General features: G+C 32.9%; 2 protein-coding genes and 1 long non-coding RNA gene across 5 annotated transcripts; 1 reads left to right on the top strand and 2 right to left on the bottom strand.

Moving 5' to 3' along the window:
- Positions 1-4,745: 4,745 nt before the first annotated feature.
- On the bottom strand, positions 4,746-5,394 carry LOC143350318 (uncharacterized). Its single transcript, XR_013081084.1, has 3 exons — positions 5,287-5,394; positions 5,123-5,205; positions 4,746-5,034 (listed from the first exon to the last, which is right to left on the bottom strand). It is a non-coding gene; the product is annotated as an uncharacterized LOC143350318 (long non-coding RNA).
- A 2,499-nt stretch (positions 5,395-7,893) lies between these two features.
- LOC143349871 (BTB/POZ domain-containing protein KCTD3) lies at positions 7,894-14,746 on the top strand. 2 transcript variants are annotated; one of them, XM_076781478.1, is made up of 11 exons: positions 7,894-8,458; positions 8,527-8,565; positions 8,676-8,989; positions 9,071-9,235; positions 9,541-9,729; positions 9,799-10,278; positions 10,363-10,479; positions 12,061-12,200; positions 12,286-12,472; positions 12,551-12,829; positions 12,902-14,746. In XM_076781478.1, the coding sequence occupies exons 1-11, from the start codon at positions 8,289-8,291 to the stop codon at positions 13,108-13,110; spliced, it is 2,289 nt and encodes a 762-aa protein (XP_076637593.1). In that variant the 5' UTR covers positions 7,894-8,288; the 3' UTR covers positions 13,111-14,746. The 2 variants fall into 2 exon arrangements, with proteins under 2 accessions (XP_076637593.1, XP_076637594.1); XM_076781479.1 differs by having other exon boundaries at positions 7,896-8,565; positions 12,902-14,742.
- A 322-nt stretch (positions 14,747-15,068) lies between these two features.
- Positions 15,069-16,998, bottom strand: Sras (Ras converting CAAX endopeptidase Sras). Of its 2 annotated transcripts, none has more exons than XM_076781484.1 (6): positions 16,870-16,998; positions 16,329-16,434; positions 16,125-16,263; positions 15,678-15,914; positions 15,540-15,602; positions 15,069-15,468 (listed from the first exon to the last, which is right to left on the bottom strand). In XM_076781484.1, the coding sequence occupies exons 1-6, from the start codon at positions 16,983-16,985 to the stop codon at positions 15,254-15,256; spliced, it is 876 nt and encodes a 291-aa protein (XP_076637599.1). In that variant the 5' UTR covers positions 16,986-16,998; the 3' UTR covers positions 15,069-15,253. The 2 variants fall into 2 exon arrangements, with proteins under 2 accessions (XP_076637599.1, XP_076637598.1); XM_076781483.1 differs by having other exon boundaries at positions 15,070-15,468; positions 15,678-15,929.
- Positions 16,999-17,007: the final 9 nt, after the last annotated feature.

The following is a 17,007-nucleotide window of genomic DNA, read 5'->3' as shown; positions in this document are numbered from 1 at the left end:
CTTAATATTAAGTTCGCTCTTAAAATCTACGCTCGCAGCTGGGTGGCATTTATTAAGGTACCGCAAAACGCATGTTTATCCTATAATCTATATACATGTATACTTATATCTAACGCAATCCGTAGAAGCATGAAGAAATATGAATAAATATTTTCTTCTTGGTGTCTTCGCTAATCCCACGATGTTTTCCTAAAACGTACACTCAAATACAACAAATATTAATCATATAAAACAAAGAAATAGAGGAAAATGTTGTCTTCTTGGTGTCTGATAGTCACACGATGTTTTCCTGAAACATACACTCAAATACAATAAATATAACTCAGATAAAACAAAGAAACATGGAAAGGTATTATCTTTTTGATGCCTTTGATACTCCCACTATTTTCCTAGAAACGATCACGTTCAATCACGTTCATCTTGTAGTAATTTTTACTCTGTAAACAGAACTTGTTGAAAGGATTAGTAAGCTGAAATGAAAATGATTAGTGGACACAGAAAAGAATAATTATATCCTATCCAGATTGATTCATATTTATCGATCGTAGCAAAATTTATATTATAAAATTAATATTCGAATTTGAACTTCCACGAGAAAAATTGAATTTACAAAGTTTAGAAACATAAACATTACGTACTCGAAAAGTTAAATTCATATCAGTGTTGAGATAACTACCGAATAGATTGAAAATGTTATTCATTCATTACCATAGATTTTATTTTTCGTTTCGTTTTTCAAATCAAAAACTTGTTTAGACATATATATCGTAATAATTATATTTTACTGCATTGAGAATTAAGTTAAGCTCATACAAAAAGAGCAATAATAAACACAGACGTCGATTCTATACGGAAATTACCTCTCAATATGAAATATCGAGTTGCAATTGCGTACCCCTTTGATACAAGTATTGTATTTTCCATCAATTGAAACAAAGATCGCGAATAAACTTTAATCCATGCAAAGAATTCCGAACATTTATAAAAAAAATCCACTATTTATAAATAAATATCGCGGTTGAAAAAGCGACTATATGTCGTAAAAATTAACAACTCTAATAACAATTATTGATATATATGGAATAGTGAATTCAATACTATCAATTTAATCATAATATATCATTTTTAAATACATCACAAATCTGTAATGAAAATGTATTCATAAAAATTATAGATTTTTACACATTATGAAAAATGGAACATTTGGTTTATATGCAACAGTATTTCCATTGACGATTACATAAGAGGAAGATATATTTCACATAATTAAAATAAATATCCACTCATACATTCAGAAAACAACCCGTGAGTGGACCATTTTTTCTTTCGCAACGCTAATTTATAAAATCCAAACATCGCGAGGGGTGCTTATTATTCGTGAAATAAACCACACAGGGTTGTTTTATTAATTAAATCGCGTGCACCCATATTGAATAATACGCAACACTAATATTAATAATAAAGATGAGCCATTTGTAGAATCTTCAGCTGCATCGTGATGATCTTGAAACAGTGGCCAGCGTCAGATTTTGGGCATTAGATCGCAACACTAATTAATAAAACCGTGATAAATATAAGATCGCAACGCTAATTTATAGTATAAAAGTTCCAAACGCGATTTATAAGGATAAAAACAACCGCGAATGGTGATTATTCGCAACATTACCCTGAAAAGCAAACGCGAAAAATAGGAATTCGCAACGCTAAGAGCAAACCGATCGGTGTATTCGCAACGCTATTCTTAAATAAGAATAAAAGCAATCGCGTATGAAATTCGCAACACTACCCTGGAAAGAAAACGCGAAAAATAGTAAATCGCAACTCTACAAGCAAACACGATTATTGTACATTTATCGCAACTCTATCTTTAATGGAAATATATTTATGTCTCGCAACTCTAATAAAAATCGCGTTTTGCCCAAAACTGCTGGATCTGGTGTTGGTGTCTTCCGTGTAGATGCAAATACACATGCATAAAATAGACTATCTACTGCAAACTACTGTTAACTACAGTGGCATATGTGAGGAATAAGTTAGATGTTTTAAATATCGCAACACTACGGGGAAAGCAACGCGATAGATCAACAATCGCAACGCTAATTTATAATAGAAAAATTCCAAACGCGACTTGTAACAATAAAAGCAATCGCGAATAATAATTATTCGCAACGCTACCCTGAAAAGCAATCCCGAAAAGTGGTAATTCGCAACTCTAAAGCAATCGCGTTTACTAATAATTCGCAACGCTACTTTTAAAGCAAACACCCGATTCCTATGTTTGCACAAGAGCAATCGCGAATCGTGTTTAGTCGCAACACTGACATATCAACGCGATAAATATTTGTTCGTAACTCTACGAGCAAACGCGTACATTGTATTATTCGCAACTCTAACTTTAATCAGGGGCTAATTGTACATGTGCATACACATGTACTGGCCACAAACTAGCTACTTCTAATACTACAGTTGGGGTTGAATTTGGGTATTGAAAATATCGCAACGCTAATAAAAAGAAATCGCACGAGAGATCAAGATCGCAACGCTAATTTATAATATGAAAATTGCAAACGCGGTAGATATCCATTATATGTGTAAAAGAGTAAAAAAGCAACGCGAATCGTGATTGTTCGCAACACTACCCTGAAAAGCAAACGCGAAAAATAGTATTTCGCAACTCTACGAGCAATCGCGTTTATCAATAATTCGCAACTCTATTTTTAAAGCAAACATTCAGTACCTACGTTTGCATAAAATCAAACGCGAATCGTGTCTGATCGCAACACTACCCTGAAAAAGAAACGCGAAAAATAGGAATTCGCAGCACTAAAAGCAAACGCGATTATAGCATATTCGCAACTCTATGTATATCATAACCGCGAGTTGTTCTGATGACTGGCATGTATGGTGCAATCATGTACCAGGTACATGCATACGTGAGCCAGCCAACAGAATACAGGGGAGAGATGGCTGGCATGTATGGTGCAATTATGTACGATGTACATACATACGTGAGCCAGCCAGAAAAATAAACTAACTACAACTACAGACGAGTTAAGTGACAAAGTAGTAATAGGAATGACTTTCCATCCTTATCCAAAGATGAAGATGAAAAGCCATTCGTTGTAGCCCACTCTTGAAACAGTTTGTCAGGGCCTCTTCAGCTCATTGCGAGCCTTTTCTTTCTTCGGCGGTCCTGCCGAATTCTGAAACTTACTCAAGACCGGGCTCGAGATTTTGTGCAATACGTAGTCTTCCAACAATATACGAATTGTTGGTCGAGCATACGTGGTGAATCTCGAGGGGAACGAGCGTTTCGAAAAGGACCTAATCACGACCGCGAGCGCGAGAGAGCGACTTTAAGAGTCGCGCGATTCGAGGAGTCGAAAATAAAGCTAAAACAAACAGCATGCACCGTTTGAATCAGCAAAATTTCTACTCTCGAAATCGTAACTACAGAAACAGGACTGCCACGCGAAAACGCGCCTGCCCGAATTACTAATGTGGACAGTCCTGCCCTGGCCCTACCTACTTAGATTTAGCACACATACCAGAAAGGAAGTTACCTACCTACCTAACCCTATATTTAAAAAAATGCAAAACTCAGTCTCTCAATCAAACACTCCACGGTTCTCATACACTATGTCCGGGCGCGACCTAAACTAGAGAGGACTCCCCGGGGTTCCTCCGACACCCGGACATAACTGACTTCAATCACACTCTAATTGTGTACGTACCAGTTTTTGGAGTGGACTGACAAAAGCTAGTGCCCATTGCGTATTTCTATTATTTATGTAAAACATTTTAATATATCAAATATAGTCTTTATTAAAATGTATTCTATATAAGATTGAAAAGTTAATTCATTATGCATTTTATAATATTATTGACGTGTATGTAATATGAACAATTGTCAAGTAAATAATAACTATAAGTTTAATATTATTATTATTATTGATTGTTATGAATTTAATGTTAAAAAATTCTGTATTTAAATTGTAATAAACTTTTAAAACGATGCACTTCCACAACCTAACCACAACACACATATGTGGACAGTACATCGTGCACGATACACTAGCATTGTCAGTCGCACAGATTATTATAAATGTTACAAACTAAGTCATCGTGCCCCGTTGCCTTCGCTCGTGCAAATAACACTTGGGCATGTGCATGAACTTAGGCAACGAACACGGAAAAGTATCCTGAAAATCCTGTCTAGAAAAACTGGTTATTAATAATTAACTAAACGGTATCTATTCTCAGTTAAAATGACTCGACTTGTTATATGTAATATATTAAAACAGAGTACGTTAATATTGAAAAAAATTATCATTCAAGAAAAATTTGTGATTGAAATTTAATTGTTTAAAATGAAAGAGTTTAATTAAGATTTCATGATAAATAATTTACTTTGCAAATTGAAATGAATTTATTAAATTATTATTCAAAATATTCAATTATCCTTGGTCGATTCTGTCGTCAAAGTAAATTTTTTAAAAGATGAAACTAATATGCTTGTTCCTTTGAGTTGAAAATCGACCAGTCGCGAAACGCCTTCTTGCACGTGAAACACATCATATGATGTATTAATTAATAAAACGAATATTTAATAATTATGTTAATGTTGTAAGATATTCTATTCAATACATGCATGAGTTCATATTCTACTCAATTATATAATTCATATAACGTTAATAAAAATATTTGATATATTTTATAAAAATTGTTAATCATATTGTGTAATATTTATTGGTAACATTAAAAAACGCGAGTGCAAGAAGACCCTAGCCTGCACTAAAAAAATATAGCTCACGGGTATTTTTCATACCCGCGGTCACTTAACTCGTCAAAAATACCAAGTATACAACTGGTCACCCGTGTTGATTCGGATCTTTCATCCTACAACATGATTGGGGACCAGAGGAAAACAAATAACATGCAACTCGCCAATGATGATCTTGTACCTCTGGAATGACTGCATGATGATGCTGCTGCTGCCCAATGGAAGTCATCAAAGCCCTCTGCATGGTCCTGCTATAAAGAATAAGAGAGCAATTATAATTTATTGTTAAAATTATAGAGATGTTCAATTAAAAATTTCAAAGTATAAATTTATACTTACGTTGTTCGCTCGTGGTCCATCGCCAGATACCCCCCGGGTACTGCTCCTGGTTTTCAGGATCACGTTCGGAGGCTGAAAGAAAACTGTAAGAAAACAATTTAAATCTATTGTTAAAACTGTGGAAATTTTTAATTAAAGATTTCAAAGTATAAATTTATACCTACATTGTTCGCTTGTGAAGCACCGCCCAAAACTCCTCTTCGGTGATGCACTGATTCTAATTCCGGTAACGAAGAATTTTAATTTCAAATTAAAAAAATAATCAAGTTTATTAAATATGAAACTACATTACCGCGACCGAAGATTCAAATCGGCGAACAAATGACTCTAGTCTCGCGATTCATAAAACAAGAAGAGCCACGATGCTCTGGATATATTTAAAATTGCGTAAGAAACACTGCTTCTATTTTCGCGTTTGCCTAACTACGTTGTACGACAACTTACTTTGGGTCACTTTGCCCAGAAAAACAAACTGTTGCTACGCACTAGCACTGAAGCTACCGGCCGCATTGCGCGCGGCCAACATTCCTGGAAAGAGAATTGGGAAGGACACAAGAAATATACACAAGAAGCATACCTATGCTTTCCTACGTTTCTTTTCTTCTTCACTTAATAACTATCAATGGAAATACTGTAATTCCTTCTACATCAGAAAGAACATTGAATTATATCAAAAAGATAAAAGTTACATTTTCTCAACACATACATTTGAATGATAAAATATTATTAATGAAGGCAATTATAAAATAATTGCTCGATTTTAAAATATTATATATCAGCCTTTTGTTACTAGAGTTGTAAGCGTGATGGTATCAACTGAATTAAATTTTAATATATGTTTCGATTTTTATAAACATTCTAAAACGTGCAAAAATTAAAGTTTATTTACTTCTATGGGTATGGCATATCATATTTACGCAGTTTCTATGTTTTATTCAACTTGCATAGAAAGTTGTACGCAAATACAATTGCAACAATTCATACTGATAAATTTGTAAAAAGTCAATTAATATTTGACACCTAGAAATATGGAATCGCGATCAAAATGCAATAAAATACAGAAATTACTTCCCATTTAATTTGTCACTTAATCGAAATCGATTATAAAGAAAATTAAAAAATTATTTATTATTTAATCTCAATTACTTAACCACAACACTGATATATTATACTTTCGGCAAATAATAACATGATAAAATAATAAAAATATATAAAAAATGTATAAATGTATTCGTTATAATAATACATGTATATTAAATTTTACCAATTCAACCTTATTCGTCCATTTGAAATTGGCGCTATAACGTAATGGCGTCATGGCGTTGATTGCATGCCGGTAGCTTGCCTTCAATTCGAATTCCAATGCGAGACTACAGCAGAAATAAAATACAAGTTAAAATCAAATGCATTACAGTAAACGTATCTAATCGTAATTAAACAATAATTACAAGATACGCAATTGTATTTAAAGAGATATAATGAATCTATGCCGGTTAAATATCGAAGAAAAAGTGCGAAATACGATTCAGTTTTTGTCACAATTCCGACACAATTTGTAGTAGAAATGTATTAATTCAAAAGGAAAGCAATGTTAGAGAATAAACGCGAGTAGTATTAATGATGAAATATGAACAGATTAGAAATGCATACCTCGATGGTCGCAAGACGCCGACACGGCTTAACAGGTCTGAACACGTCTTACTACGCCGGTATTTGCAACAAGAATGGCGGCTCCGCGCTGTACCGAGCATCGCTCACGAATTAGCTCGAGGAGCGGCGAGGAGTGGCGAGGAGCCCCGATGTTTCCCGAAGATTCTACTTCGAAAAGGAATCCTTTGATTTCGAATTTCAATCAGAGATTGTAATAGAAATAAAATACAAATCAAAGTCAAATGCGTTACAGCAGACATATCTAATAATAAATAAACAATAATTTAACTTGAAATAATATATACAGAGAAATACAACAAACCGACGCCGGTTAGATATTGAAGAAAATGCGCGAAATAGGATTCATTTTTTGCCACAATTCCAATTCAATTTATAGTATAAATGTATTAAATCTAAACGAAAGCATTGCTAGAGAGTAAACGCGTGTAATAATAATGAGGAAATATGAGAAAGTTAGAAATACGTACCTCGTTAGTCGCGAAACGTCTGAACATGTCTCGACACGTTTTACTACACCAATTTTTACAGAACGAATGACGACATCTCGTTGCACCCTCGCGAATTAGTTGGGGGGGGGGGGGGGGGGGGGGAGGGCTCCGATATCTCGCCAAGCTTATATTTTGAAAACGAATTCCTTAACTTCGAATTCCAACAAGAGACTGTAACGAAAACAAAATACAAATGCATTAAAGTATTAATTTTTACAAATTTCCATTGAATTGCCTACTTCATCATGTACATTTCGGCGCTATTACATTAGACACGTATCACAGACGAATTGAAATGCGAACTTGATAGGATGCAATGAAAGTCACTACAGCTGTTTACCCTATCAACACTAATTCAGTGAATAGTTTCTTAACTGACCGCCATCCATGAGAAGAGGACGTTAAAATCACCTCTCAATTTTTAAGTCGGTATGGCAGTCAATTTAAGCCACGAAAGTCCATAAGGTCTATTCGTATATCTCGTCTGCAATATTGGTTCTAATGGTATAAATATTTTGTAACATTTTTTACTATCATCGACAGTTTTGAAGATATTCGAGTGTTATGTATAATATTCTGTATAAAAAATTGTAAATGGGGGATACCATAATGAATCCACGAGATAAAGTTTAAATCTGAACAAACGTAATAAATTGAACGGATGATGACATGATGAATCTGATTGTTTAAACAAACGTCTATACATTTTCAGAAGTTATTCGTTTTAATTCCTGTCGCTTGTAATACTATGATCCTATTCTAATCTGAATTGATAAGGTAGTGAATCTCTAGTTATACGACAAATTCTTCGAGTGGATGTTGAATCTATACTATATATTATCCGTGATTCTATCATCGACGAGATGTGATTTGCTGTTGACGAGCAAACAATACGAAAAAATTCTTATAGTTATTCAGCCTGAAAAGTGTTGTTAATATGTGTATAATAATTTTAATATTTAATATTAATCTTGGATAATTTTCCCATCTGAAAGTTTGATATATTAATGTTTTTAATGAACGAAAGAGGGTGTTTCAAGTTTCTAATCTTTGTGTCAGAATGCAATTATACGCACGTGAAAGTACACACTGGTAAAGCAGTCAAAAAAACATGCATAACCTGTGAAACGCAATTTGTAATCTTCGAGTTATTTAGTGATTATTATCAAGATAAAACGTACGCCATCAAATTATACATTTATGTACAAAGTCAGTCGTAACAATGGCCGTGCCTCCTTCTTTTAGTGTTGGTGACATCGTGCATTTAAATGTTGGTGGAACAAGGTACAATAGATTGTTTTCTAATTGCTGGCTAATCGTCGTCCAATATTATTTATCAATGTTATTCTTCTTTATAATTATTTCTGCATCTGCTAACATTGTTTATTATTCAGGTTTTCAACATCAAAACAGACATTAACATGGGTCCCAGATTCATTTTTCACAGCTTTGTTGAGTAATCGAATTGCTAGTCACAGAGATGAAATTGGAGCATTATTTATAGACAGAGATCCAAAGTTGTTTTCTATTATATTGAATTATTTACGTACAAAAGAGATCGATATAAAAAATATAGATCTTCGAACATTAAGGCATGAAGCTGAATATTATGGTATTACACCATTAGTTAAGCGTTTAATGTTGTGCGAAGATTTAACTCAGTCTTCTTGTGGAGATGTATTGTTTTATGGGTATTTACCACCTCCGAGTAAGCATTTAAAGAATCATATCTTATGGTATAAAAATTAATCCAATGATAATTTATGTTTTAAATACTTTAATTTTAAAGGTATACCATTGCAAGAATCTGCTACCGTCTCATCAAATGTAGGAGATGTATCTATTCATGGTAGAGCTACTACTAATAATACTAATTCTAGGGTAGATGTACCATCCACTTCACAAAATCAAAATACAACTTCCACAAGTTCTAGCACTAATTACAACAATAATGGTAATGAACGTCAAATACTTAATACATTAACTGCCATGCTAGTCCTTAAAGACTGTCACTAGACTTTTTATTCACATTGCACTGGTTTCCATGGACCGACAGTTAACATTTGCTTTTATAAATGAAGGTATTAAATAGAAAATATAATATTTTATTTTGTTAAAACTATTTTGTTAAAACACGCTCGCCTATTTATATTGTTGAATAACAAAAACAGAAAATCAGACAAAAACAGCGTGGCAGTTAACGTGTTAATCTTATTTCTATACAAATTATTCCTAGCATTTAGTGTAAACTTACTTTAGGACAACAAAACCATAAAGGAGCGCTCGGAACGCATGTAAGAAATTCTTCATTGGATTATAGAATCCAACAAAGAGGCTTACCACACTCGCGTACTTCGTCTCTCGATTTAAGACACGTTAGAAATAATTCAGCCGATTTAAATAAGTTATATAAAAATGACATAAGTTTAGTGTTCGGCCCCCAACAAGGTAAACAGACATATATATTTTGCTTCCAAAATTCTAATAGAATGTTATTAATAATTTCTGTTAATACAGTTTCATCATGGGTGGATCCTTTAAGAGTTCAAATCATAAAAGCACATCACAATTGGATTGTAATTGCTTATGCACATTTTATAAGGTGTTATCGACTTAAAGATTCATCAGGATGGCAACATGCATTCACTAGTCCGCATATCGAATCGATAATCGAAAGGGTCGCAATAACTTCGAAAATGAACACTAGTCTAGATACCAAAATGGTTGCCATTTCTTATGGAAATCAAGTGAGATTATGGAGCGTTTCAACAAACGGGAAAAAAACTAACATTGGTACATTTAACTTAAACGTACGCGTGGAATATTTATTTTTTATTGGAAGACAATTGGTTGCTTTATCTCCGACCGATAAAATTGGTGTATGGCACGCTACGACGCATCATTGGCAAATACAAGACGTAGTGCCGATTTTATCATTCGATACGGCTGGTTCGTTTCTTCTGCTGGGTTGTAACAATGGATCTATTTATTATATAGGTAATGAGAAATAAATTTTCAAAAACGTCTCTTTTAACGTTTAAAATAGATTTTACAATAATGATACGTTACATCAATTTACAGACATGGAAAAATTCCCTTTGAGAATGAAGGATAATGATCTACTTGTAACTGAACTGTACCGTGACCCAAATTATGATCCCATTACAGCCATATCCGTTTATTTAACACCAAAAACATGTAAGTTTTCATATCCGTTTTTCTCCTAACATAATATTATCTTAATAAACAATTTAACACGAAAATCAAAGGTAAATAATAATTAATTCATGGCTCATAACATTGAGTATTACAGTATCTCTATTGCAGAAACACCTTTTCAAGTGACGTACAAATAAGTGGACTAAAATATAATTGTTAAATCTGCTTATATTGAGGAATGTAATAACAAACGTTACCTTTATAATAAATGTGTTTTTTTATATTATATTTTCTTAGATAATTATGCTGTATCTTTGATTATGTATTAACTGAAGAATCATGATCATGAATCTCTCATTATTTTTTTTATTATTTATAATGCAAAACAAACTTCTTTCGATAGAAAGACACACACGATAATTGACCTATTACTTTGGATGTAAACGTTCTGGTGTCTTTCTATCATAAAGTTCAATACTGTTTTTTAATATTAATGAGAGTTTATTATTACATTCTTTGCTTCATGATTTCGTACAACTGGATAAATAGCACAAGGCAAGTATGGGTCAATATGACAATGTTCTACAATATTTTCACATTCAAGTCACAATTCACAATGACATGTGTTTCTCTACATTTTATATTGCATCAAACATGACGCATTGATTTGAAATATTAGTGTCCATACCCTTCCTTTCCAGATATAGTATTTTATTCTGCGTTAAATCAATGCACAAATCCATATTCATATACCGCTTTTAACAGCACTTTTAATTAAAACCACCTTTATACATATATTTACATGTTTGAAAAAGATAACTTTCGATTACTCGCTTTGAACCAGAATATGAATACATTCGAAAATAATCCTACATACTTGATCATCTATAATTATAAATTGAAATGATATATCCGAAAACACTTATAAAAACTTTTTTCTCTCATAGATTTCACTAAACATACACAGCCCCACTATCCTTATGCATCCAGTTGTACTAATGTAAATTATGATGTTTTCGTTTTCTATTTATTTTATTAATATTTGATTTACACAATGGTTATGCAAGTGCTGCTCTTAATTCGCATTAGATTTCATTATTAGAGCTTTCTGCTTCCTCCTTCCATTACTATTCATTTCCTACCAGCATCTGAGAAAGGAAGGAAAGAAATCTGCTTGCATAGTTATTCTTCGTTCCAAGTAATTTCGTACGCATATAAGTATTTATTTTGTTCGTTATAAACAATTACATTCTCTCTAGATACATTGTAAATATTATATTTTCACAAATCTTTTAACATATGTATGTGTATATAATTTTATTAAAATTCAAATCATATATCTCTTACTACATAAAACAACAATTTGCATACTCTTTTACGAATAGTCGTTCTTTACTCGGTACAAAGCATGTAACGTTATATTCGTGTAGGTATTCTATTTTATATTAATTAAAAATATACACACACACACAGAATTCTTTCTATTTTTTACAGTCTTCAATATATGTTATGTCAGCATTGTGTCATTTACATTTTTTATTAAGAAATGTAGTTTATATTGTCAACTTCGAATGGTTTAAATCAAAGTGATTTTGTGTAAAATATGCTTTTTTTATGCAGCTCTCTGTGGTAATTGGATTGAAATTGCGTATGGCACAAAATCTGGCAGTGTGAGGGTCATAGTTCAACATCCCGAAACGGTAGGGCATGGTCCACAATTATTTCAAACGTTTACGGTACATCAAAGTAGCGTGACGAAAGTACGTATGTCTATATCTAAAAAATTCACGTTTTCCTTGGTATTAGCTTACATGTTGTGTACGTATGCATTAAAATGCATTATAGGTCACATTGTCAGAAATGTATTTAGTATCAGTTTGTTCTGAATACAATCACGTTAGGAGTTGGGCAGTAAAGAGATTCCGCGGAATGATCTCTACTCAACCTGGATCAACGCCTGAAGCTAGTTTTAAAATTGTATCTTTAGAAGCTATCGAACCTTGTATCAGTTACAATGCTGGCAATGATTTTGGTATGTTACGAAGAACAATTCGAGCATTGCTGACCACATAAATGCGCAAAAATTTTATCACTTCATATCACGATATAGGACCATTCGGAGGACAATACGATGAACAAGTATTTGTTCAAAAAGTTATACCCGAGACTGATCAGTTATTCGTTCGTTTAGCATCAAATGGAAAGAGGGTTTGCGTAATCAAATCAGTGGATGGTAGTATTATAACCTCATTTTATGTACACGAATGCGAAGGGTCTAGCCGCATGGGTTCAAGACCTAGGCGTTTTATATTTACTGGACATTCTAACGGTACCATTCAAATGTGGGATCTTGCAACAGCTCTAGAGCCATCTTTTTCTTCTACACAAAGTAATGTCGCTTTTCTTCTACGAAAAATGAAATTAGAATCATCGATCGTTCTAACAAGCAACTCGGTTGTAGATGTTTCTGGTGGGCCTACGCCAGAAGAACTTTGGAAACTGTTGGATCAGTGTGATTTAAGTAATAGTTATTCATCGACACCGTGCATTAGTCCGTGTCCTTCGCTTATATCATCAGGGCCAAGCATAAAGACAAGTAATGTATTGTTTCTCAATCAGTCACAAAACTGTGACAAAACAGAGACAGCACCTGGACCTAGCCAACCATGAAGGTAATATGAAAAGTATATTTTACAGAAATTTTACCATTTTTTACATTTTTTATGTCATTATACGTAACCGAAGCTTCGCTAATAGTATCTGCATTTATTTATTTGTTTATTTATTTATTACGGGTTATTTACGCATAAAAGTCTGCAGTGACAGTTCCTAGCATAACGATTTTATTAATATTTCTGTTTGTAATAATTCTCTGAGAAAATAGCTTCATAAGAAATGTAATATGAAAGTGATATAATTAATGAAATATAATAATATGTCTAGTATAAGTACTGTAATGATAAAACTGTAGATATATTTGAGGAAAAATAACAGCGTCGTTTGAATTTTAGAAACAAATACATTTTTCACATCAATTAAAATTTTACAATCTATTGTTCTTGAGTAAAAAATTTAACATAAGATTTGAGGTACAATGTATAATTATTTAAATTATTCTAAAATTAATGAAGTAAAAGTGTTTCGAGATTAACAATTGGTATATTATACAAGTTGAGAGTTCATTTATATTTACATATTCTATATTACTATGTTATAAAATAAATGAATCCATCCATGTTGTAAATTCCATTTTTTACCGTATTTAAAATATAACAACAGATTTTGTTGAAGAAATTCATAGTCTGAAGTAATGTAAATATTTATACAAATATAGTAGTGCCCACATAAAGGTCGCGGTCAATATCCCCTCCAACTCTTAGAAGCCAAGCGGCTTCGAACATCGAATGTGTCGAGCGTAACTTGACGCCGGTCGTTATCGATACATTATATGTATACAGGGTGTTCGGCCACCCCTGGGAAAAATTTTAATAGAGGATTCTACAGGCCAAAATAAGACGAAAATCAAGAATACCAATTTGTTGATGGAGGCTTCGTTAAAAAGTTATTAATAATTAAATTCAAAAATTTCAAATCGTGCAGGAAAAATTATTTTCTGTTGCGGGGGTCAATTACAATCACTTTCGAGAAAAAAATTCAGTACGGTCAGAACTTCAAACGTTAATAACTGTTTAACGAAGCCTTCATCAACAAATTGGTATCCTTGATTTTCGTCTTATTTTGGTCTCCAGATTCCCCCATTAAAATTTTTCCTAGGGGTGGCCGAACACCCTGTATATGGTTTCGGTTGTCAGCTATTGTATCTCACTCGCATTTATCCTCTTTCCTTATCTCCGTTGAATTCTGAGAACCGCGGCCGGTCCCGAGCTTGGTCACTTACGCAGCACTACTGTACTTCGTTTAACAATTGAAAATTTTTGTTTCCTTAGAACCACTCATTTTATCATCAATAAATTGTGATTAATAATTGCGCATAAAATGTATGAAATCAAATACGTAATTTAAGAATGGGCGTGATAGTGCATTGCAGAAAGATTCTTTTCCAATAAGAGGGTATTTCCTCAACATGTAAGCTCATATGGTTTCTTATATTTTTTGCTAGATAAATACATACATTTATAGCAATTATTGTAATACTGTTATAACTGCTATCTCTGTGATTCGAATAAACAATAAATGTATGTATTATGATGTTAATTCTCACATGAATGTAAACATATTTTTATGGATGTAACTGGGAACATATAATTACATGACTTTGAAATAAAAATTTCTTTGTTTCATCAGGAGAAAATTTCTGAAATGATGAATTTTTATAGAAACATTTTTCTTCTACAAATGTAAGTAATACATTATTTATTGTAACAATGTCATATTTTTTTAACTATATAATATTTCGTCTTTGTTTTTTTTAGAAAAACTTTACCTAAATTATTATCAATATTAATAATTACAACTAGATAAGTTCAATTAAATCTGAGGCACTACTGTGATTTTATATTAATTCTGTATTGCATGATTAACTTGTTTTTGATAATTTGATTGCACACAAATTTCTTTATACAAAACTAAAATTATTTATATTAGAAACATTAGTATTTTCAAAAATCGTCATAAAAAATTCAGCGTTCGGAAAGATTAATAATCGCAAGTTTTACATTAAAAATATATACTCTTTCTTTAAAAAATCATGCAATATGAATCATTAAAACGATGTTAATAATTTCAAGTTAGTCTAATTTTGTTATCAAAATTGTAAATAATATTGAAGACATTATTGCAAATAAATCGTACTTCATATAAAATGTTTATGCCAAAATAGATTATTATGGAACAACGTCGGATTTGTCATTGGTGTTAACAGAAAACACCAAGCTACTAGTCCAATGACAAACAAAGAAAACAATCCAACTCTCTTTAAAGGACCTTTAAATGCCACAACTTCGGATAGATCAGGAAATCCCATATGATTACAAAATGAATGTGCTGTAAATGGAGCTGCTATATGACCTACAAGTTAGGAAGGAACGTTAACGCATAGTTTTACGTTTAAAAAGAAAAAAAAATAATAGTTACTATACCTGTTTTAACAAAGAGAAAAGCTGCATATGCTCCAAACAATGTTGTGTATGCAAATTGAAAACCTTAGTAATAAACGTGTTGTTATAACATGTTCACAGGTATACTTATACTGAATAAAACTTGCAAATAATACTCACAAGATATAAATAGCGCATGTTTAAGTTTCATGCCTGTTTCTACTCGATATACTACATGATGAAAGTGAGCAACCCCGAAAAATAAGGGGCATACAAATATAGCAGTAGTTGGTGTAAAACATTGCAAAAGCAATGGTAACATACATGCCCTGAATGTCCACTCTTCGGACAGAGGTGCAACTACTTGATTCCTCCACCATGTTAACGTTTGTATACTTCCAAGCCAATACATAGGCTCTAAAAGAGGCAGACCTACATTCCTACAGTGATGTCTTAAGCATTCTATATAGGGTGTTCGACCACCCCTGGAAAAAATTTTAATGGGAGATTCTAGAGTCTTGATATTCTTGATTTCCGTCTTATTTTGACCTCTAGAATCTCCCATTCAAGTTTTTCCCAGGGGTGACTGAACATCCTGTATATACAGATAACACATGAAATACTAACCAGCATATAATCTCCAAAGCCCATTAAATCCTTGTACGCTTAATGGCCCTAGAAACAGTATCATTGTTAATAATAATGGTATCACAATTGCTTGAATTAAACCTGGCCACCGTAGACCCAATAATTCCCAAATCGTTGCCTAGAAATTAGAAATTACAGTAACAGATTCAATTGACAAACAATAATCTCATTATGAATAGTTACCTTCAGAAAGACTGCCTCGTTCATTCCAAAGTACAACGAAGCAGGAGATATAAGAGATATAATAAAAACACTAAAAAATCTTTTTTTTATTACTGTAGGATGTTCTCTGCAATCAAAAGAAATTTTACTAGAGCTCAATTGATTTTTCAATTTTTTTGCAAAAGGAAATTCATGTTATCAATACTTTATATCTACATTCGTTGAAATTATTAGAAAGATAGGTAATTCTGATAGGAACATAAAATAACAAAATTCCAAATGTTTTAAATATGGCGCCAATTAGAGAAGGAAACAGAAAGTAAAAAATTAACCGCTAGAGGCGCTAGTAGAGTCGATCTTGTCCACAAAGCGATTGCGTGAGTGGGAAAACTCGAGAAAGAGTAGTATTCACGTTCACAGGGCGATGTGAATACAGTTACACTTTGTTCGTAGTTCCCTGTGGTTCACCGTTAGCAGAACCGAGAGAGCGTGTAGTCGGTCGCACAAAAATGGACATTTAAAAGTGACTGCCGTTCGTCGCCGATCGGCATTACGTACCTACCTATTGTTCGGGGAACTCCATACATAGAGGCTCGCGACGTACATCACCGAGAGACCGAGACATGATAAAATCGCGGATACGCAGAACAAATCGGTATTTCGGTCCACGGTCTCCATAACTCCATACTGATGTTGGTTG

This window comes from Colletes latitarsis, chromosome 14 (genome assembly GCF_051014445.1).
Source record: "Colletes latitarsis isolate SP2378_abdomen chromosome 14, iyColLati1, whole genome shotgun sequence".
NCBI lineage: Eukaryota > Metazoa > Arthropoda > Insecta > Hymenoptera > Colletidae > Colletes > Colletes latitarsis.
Note: the sequence above shows the minus strand (reverse complement) of the source record. Positions and strands in the feature narration are given on the sequence as shown.

Excerpts from the sequence above, each read along its gene's own strand:
- LOC143349871 (XM_076781478.1), top strand. The coding sequence starts at position 8,289 with ATGTTTTTAATGAACGAAAGAGGGTGTTTCAAGTTTCTAATCTTTGTG. Across the intron at positions 8,459-8,526 it reads GATTATTATCAAGATAAAAC|TGTTGGTGACATCGTGCATT; the intron begins GTACGCCATCAA and ends TCCTTCTTTTAG. Across the intron at positions 8,566-8,675 it reads TTAAATGTTGGTGGAACAAG|GTTTTCAACATCAAAACAGA; the intron begins GTACAATAGATT and ends TTTATTATTCAG.
- Sras (XM_076781483.1), bottom strand. The coding sequence starts at position 16,985 with ATGGAGACCGTGGACCGAAATACCGATTTGTTCTGCGTATCCGCGATT. Across the intron at positions 16,264-16,328 it reads ACGAGGCAGTCTTTCTGAAG|GCAACGATTTGGGAATTATT; the intron begins GTAACTATTCAT and ends TCTAATTTCTAG. Across the intron at positions 15,930-16,124 it reads GCTTTGGAGATTATATGCTG|GTCTGCCTCTTTTAGAGCCT; the intron begins GTTAGTATTTCA and ends GTAGGAATGTAG.